The 5,207-nt window shown below is 51.4% G+C and overlaps 1 protein-coding gene across 1 annotated transcript in view; it reads left to right on the top strand.

The window, feature by feature from the left end:
- GRHPR (glyoxylate reductase/hydroxypyruvate reductase) overlaps window positions 1-3,049 on the top strand; it is a gene marked incomplete at its 5' end in the record, with an annotated part of 6,925 nt that extends 3,876 nt beyond the window's left edge. Inside the window, 1 exon segment of the mRNA XM_010288741.1 lies at window positions 2,897-3,049. Within this exon segment, the coding sequence (XP_010287043.1) occupies window positions 2,897-3,049 (153 nt within the window).
- Between the last annotated feature and the right edge of the window lie 2,158 nt (window positions 3,050-5,207).

The raw sequence follows: 5,207 nt of genomic DNA on the forward strand, positions 1-5,207 counted from the left end.
TGGGGACCCGCTAGCTGGTGTGACGAGCATTCTCTGTCCCCAATAGCCTGCCAGTACAAGCAAGCACTGAAACATGGAAGGACAGGAAGGTCACGTGTATTTAAGCAGACTTTAGGTAGGCATTGTACAATGCAGGGAGCTGCTAGAGGGGGAAGACCTCATCAACATGATGTAAAACAAGTGTAGGAGGTATTTTAATTCTCCAGAAAGCAGCTGAGATTGGATCATTTTTTAACACCTTCCTGATGGATCTCCATTCAATGGGCTGGGGTGTGGGGTGAAATTGATGGAGGAGTCTTAACAGCAGAAGGTGTCTGAATGAGAAACCAAATCGCTGCTCATGCCCTGCCAAGCTCTGGTATTCTGCAAGCTCCTTGGCATATATTCTGCTAGAAAAGCTTCCTATGTGACTACAGAGCTGGGTGCTGAGCCTGCCTAGAGGAATCTTGGCCTCAAGAGTGCTGCCGCTGCTGCAGGACTTGCCAGCTAGCCCATCCACTGTGAGCCTGGGCTGCCAGGCACAGGTTCAGCACATGTGCTCAAAAGCACAGTTCATTTAAGCGCTGGCCTTGTCCTGACATCCACATTCCCGAACAGATGTCAGCAAATTAAGACAGCCCTGAGCTGAAGAGGCCAGCAAGTGCTCACGCTATGGGATGAGCAGAGGTTTCATTGCAGATGGTCTAGCTGCATCCCCTGGACAGCCCAAGGCAACTTTGAATGCAAAAGTGGAGCCCAGAGAGCTCAGGCAGCCTGTTTTCTGCATAGTAAGAGGCATCAGGCAGGTAGGAAGTGTTGGTCCCAGGACTAGTGCGTGTCTTGTCTGGAGGAGGTTAGGTCAGATGAGGAAGGCTGGTTAGGAGGGGGCTTGCTTGGCTGCTCTCGTGCTTCAGCATAACCAGGCTGCTGGGGTGGCAGCAGGAGTGCCTGCAACCAGAGGCAGTAGCTGATCACTTAGTTTCACTGGTGCTTTCCCGAAAGCTTGCTGACAGTTGCCACATGGGGCAGGATGATGTTTTAGTGAAGGACATTAGCAGCTGTCAGTGTTTTCGTGGAATCCTCATTGTTGCAGACTGAAGGAGCTGTGCTGTTCCCATGGCCTTGCTGCACACCATTGTAGCTCCTTCCTCACAGGCACCACAGGCTGGTCAGCCACATGGGATGAGTTAGGGACATCTCCTGGTGTGTTCACTGCCTTCCCTTGTGTGGCCTTCATTGAGTAACTTTGCCCATCCCCTGTAGAGTGGGGCCTGGAGCTTTCCTTTCCTCCTTCAGACAGGGACCATGTGGGTCAGGCTGGTTACTGAGCCAGGACTGACTCGCACAGAAGCCAGACAGGCTTGCTTGTATCTTCCAAGGCAGAAAAGAGACAGAAATGCAACACAGAGAAGGCACTGCTTTCTGGTGAGAAAGTAGACATCTGCGATTATCTGCGACCCCGTCGCCGGTGCAATGGCAGGGTGCCTGTTCCTACCTGAATGCTTGGCTTCGCTGGGGTGTCTGGCCCTGCTGAAGAGCTAATGGCATGAGCCTGGCCAGAGAAGCTTCGTCGTGTGTGGTTGAGTGCCTTGGCTGTTCAAGCTGCATCCCAAGCATGAGATCGGGTGTGTGCGTCCACTTGTATGGGCAAAGTACCAGAGTGGCTGTGCAGGCGGCGGTAGGATGTCCTCTCTCTAGGAATGAGGTTTTCCAAAACGAAACCATAGAGACATCCCTGAAAATTTGGAACTGCCCATGATTCAGTGTTCATTTCTGAAATACAAGGTCATAGCTGTTGCTTTGACTGCCTTTCTGCTGAAAACTCTTTACTTGTTTGCTTTGGTTCCCATAGTAGACAGTGTGAGAAATTACAAAAGCAGAGATTTTCTGGGAATATTTGCAGGAGTTCAGAGATCTTGGAGCTCTGGAACAACACCAAGCAAGACAAAAATAAATACATATGTATTTATTTTCACAGAAATAAGGCTTTGATGATGCTGAAATTATTCACAGATTTCACCCAAAACTGCCAAATAGTTTCAGCATCTGGAGGAACACAGCATAGGGTAGAGGAGGAAGAAGTGTTGACATTACTTTCATAGCAAACAAGGAACCCAGGCTGGTTGAGAAACTGGGAGAGGAAGGACCTATGTGGCCCCTATGTCTCCCCTTCTTGGGAGAGCCTTCTCCCTCCAGGGCAGCAGCGTGTCAGGTGTTCAGGCTCCTGCATTGCCTGTACAAAACGAACAGAGACTGCAGTGCAGGCTTTTATCCATACCTTGGGCAAGTACTCTCCACTACTAATGTTATAATAACTTTCCACTAAAGCAGCTTTGACTTGTTCCTTTGCATTGCGTAAAAGGAGCCTTTTCACAATAGGTGGATAAAAATCCCTGCCCTGACTGTTACAGCTCTGTTCAGCCAGGGACATTTGCCTCCACATATGTTTTCCAGCGCACCCAGGGGTCTGTAAACCACAATGTTTCACAACAGTCTTCAGTCTCTTGCCCCGATATATGTTGGTTCATGCCTGTTGGTGAGCAGCACCTCCTAAAGCTGTGGCAGGCGGGCAACAGCATGCAAATTTCACTGTGTGTTTGTCTGCTGCATGGGTAGTATTTTACATCTGCCACCAACTGTTGAGTCCGTGCAGGAAGGTGAGTATCAAGCCTGAATGCAGACAGGATGACACACTCTTGGCTGACTGTCTTTGGCCTGGAGGACTTAAAAAATAGCTCAGCCATTTTATCAGATGTCTTTTCCAGTCCTCACTGGCTGGTGATCTTTTTTCATGCTCCATGTCTGATGTCAGCTCCTCGTGGAGCAGTGGCTTGTGCAGGACCCAGGTTGCACCGCCATGGGAAACCTGAAAAGAAACCTGAAAATGCCTGAAAGTGGTTGTACGAAGCCAGCAAAGGTAAGAAATTAACCCTCCCTTTCCCCTCCAGTGATTCTGCCGCACGTCGGGAGTGCCACATACGCCACGAGGAACACCATGGCGGTGCTGGCAGCCAACAACCTGCTGGCCGGGCTGCAAGGGGAGCCCATGCCCCATGAGCTGCTGCTGTGACCGCCGGAGGCCTGCTCCTGCAGGGTGCAGGACTTGGCATTGCCTTCCCCTGGAAAGGCCCTGCAGATGAGTTCTGAGCCTCCTCATCTCTGCAACAGCGCGCCATCCGTGCTTGCAGCTGAGGGAACTGCACCGTAGCCATTAAAGAGAGGCAGTGAACGTGTTGTGCTCATTTCATTTGAGAACGGGGCACACCTGGGTGCGTGGCAGAGTGTGCAGCGCTGTGGGAGCTGTGAGTCCTGTGGTCGTGTTGCTGCTGCACTTGGCCAGCAATATATGGTGTTTGGCCCCGATTCAGAAAACACTTGCAGTGTCAGGACTGTTGCGTATTTTGCTCATCAGCCTGTGTTATACTGTAAGGGAGCTGCTGGTGCAGCACCTGTTCTCAAAATCTGACTTCTGGGGTCACAGCCAAAAGGCAGGCAGTTCTGTGCTTGAGTTCCCAGCTCGCAGCTGGAAGGGAGAGGTAATTGTGCAATTGGCACAGGCCCACTGCTTGCCAAGGGTGCTGCTGCCAGCCTGCTGCCAAGCACGTGTTAAAAGGTCTTGTTGAATTGGTGCCAAGGCATGATGTTTCAGCCCTTCAGGTATCCAAAGAAAAGCAAAAAAAGCCTTATATGGCTACCCTGGCATCTCCAGCTCTGCCTTCTGTATCTGTAACGCATTCTGGACATGGTTCTAAAGTGGGCTGCAAACTGGAATTCACGTTGGCACATTCTGCAACCCCCCACTGGTTCCAACCCCAACTCCCATCCCCAGTTAATTTTTTTCCCAGACGTGCAATGACACATGTTAGTGCAAGGGAAAACCTGACTGGGTGCTAAGCCTCTAGCTGCCAGGAGAGGCTGGATGAGCACATTTCAGGGCCTTTGAGGGTTCCGTCTTCTGCAGCAACGGTCTCACTTCTACAAATGGGGGCTTGAACCCACCTTTCCCTGCCAACAAGCTTCTGCTCCAACTGGTGAAACAATGAGTGAGGCGTGCTCCTTGGATTGCTCCTGTGTGCTGCTTACCATGCCGTGTCTGAGGGCAGCACGCCCCGAGGACATTGTTTCCTTAAGAAAAAGAGAAAGGTGGCTATGACATTGCATTGCAGTGGCAGGAGGAATTTAACATCTTTAAAACTTCTCAGAAATTCTGCTTTGAATGTGTGTGTTGGGTGTGATCCTTGAGCACCTTCCTGCTGCAAGGGTAGAAAGGGTCAAGGCGGCCATTTTCCAGTGTTGTAGGGGGCATGCCCATAAGCTGTCTGCAGCAGGATCCTGCCCGGGGAGTGCACAGCACTGCAGCATCCAGCCGTGCTCTTGAGGACAGGAGCAGCTCGTTCCTCACTTTCTTCAGCAGGGGGCTTGGCTGTGGCTGTGGGCTTGTGAAGTTTTCTTCCCAAGAATAAGGAGCGAATGAGCCCCTTTCCCAGTGTTACCCCACTTCTGGGAGGTGCTCGAAAGGGGCAGCTTTCCTTAGCGTCCCTGGCAGCTGCAATAGTTCTTCCGAGTCTACGGCAAGCAAGCCCCAGTCAGGGGCCTGCTTTTCCTCAGATAGGAGCCAAGCCCTTTGGGGGCCCTGGGCAGTCTTCTCTGATTGGAAGCCACAGTTGCAGCTTCATGGTCTAGACCAGCAATTTTCCCATCCTCCTGTGCAGCCAGAACCTGGGGAGCAGTTCTGCACTACACAGCAAAGGAAAACGCCCAAATGGGATTTTCAGAATAACGGGCAAGGATTTTATGTATAGGATTGTTGCATTTTGAAGTCAACATCAAAGTGTGTTAAAAAAGCACAGTCATGTTACTTTGCTGGAGTTCTACCAGAGACTTGTCGTGCGCCCAGTCTTGCAGCAACAGCACTGACACAGCTGGACACATCTGTGAATTGCAAATTTGTGTTCGCCATGTATGAACATGTGTATGATGAGGAAGCCAGTTCAATTTAACTTCTCATGTTCTACCTCTGTGGGGTGGTGGGGAAGCCTTGGCAAGCACAGCCTGCTAGGGTGGCATGGGGACGAGAGCGGGGTCTGACTGGCCCAGCCCTGCCTGGCTGCTTGGGGGCCACACCAGCCTTGCCATGGTCCCATCTTCTTGTGCCCTCCTGCACCTACGACTACAAGGCGGATGGGACAGCCCTGCCCACTGCCTGCAGCATCTGTTCACAGACCTGC

Source organism: Phaethon lepturus, unplaced genomic scaffold (assembly GCF_000687285.1).
Source record: "Phaethon lepturus isolate BGI_N335 unplaced genomic scaffold, ASM68728v1 scaffold30866, whole genome shotgun sequence".
NCBI classification, from domain to species: Eukaryota; Metazoa; Chordata; class Aves; order Phaethontiformes; family Phaethontidae; genus Phaethon; species Phaethon lepturus.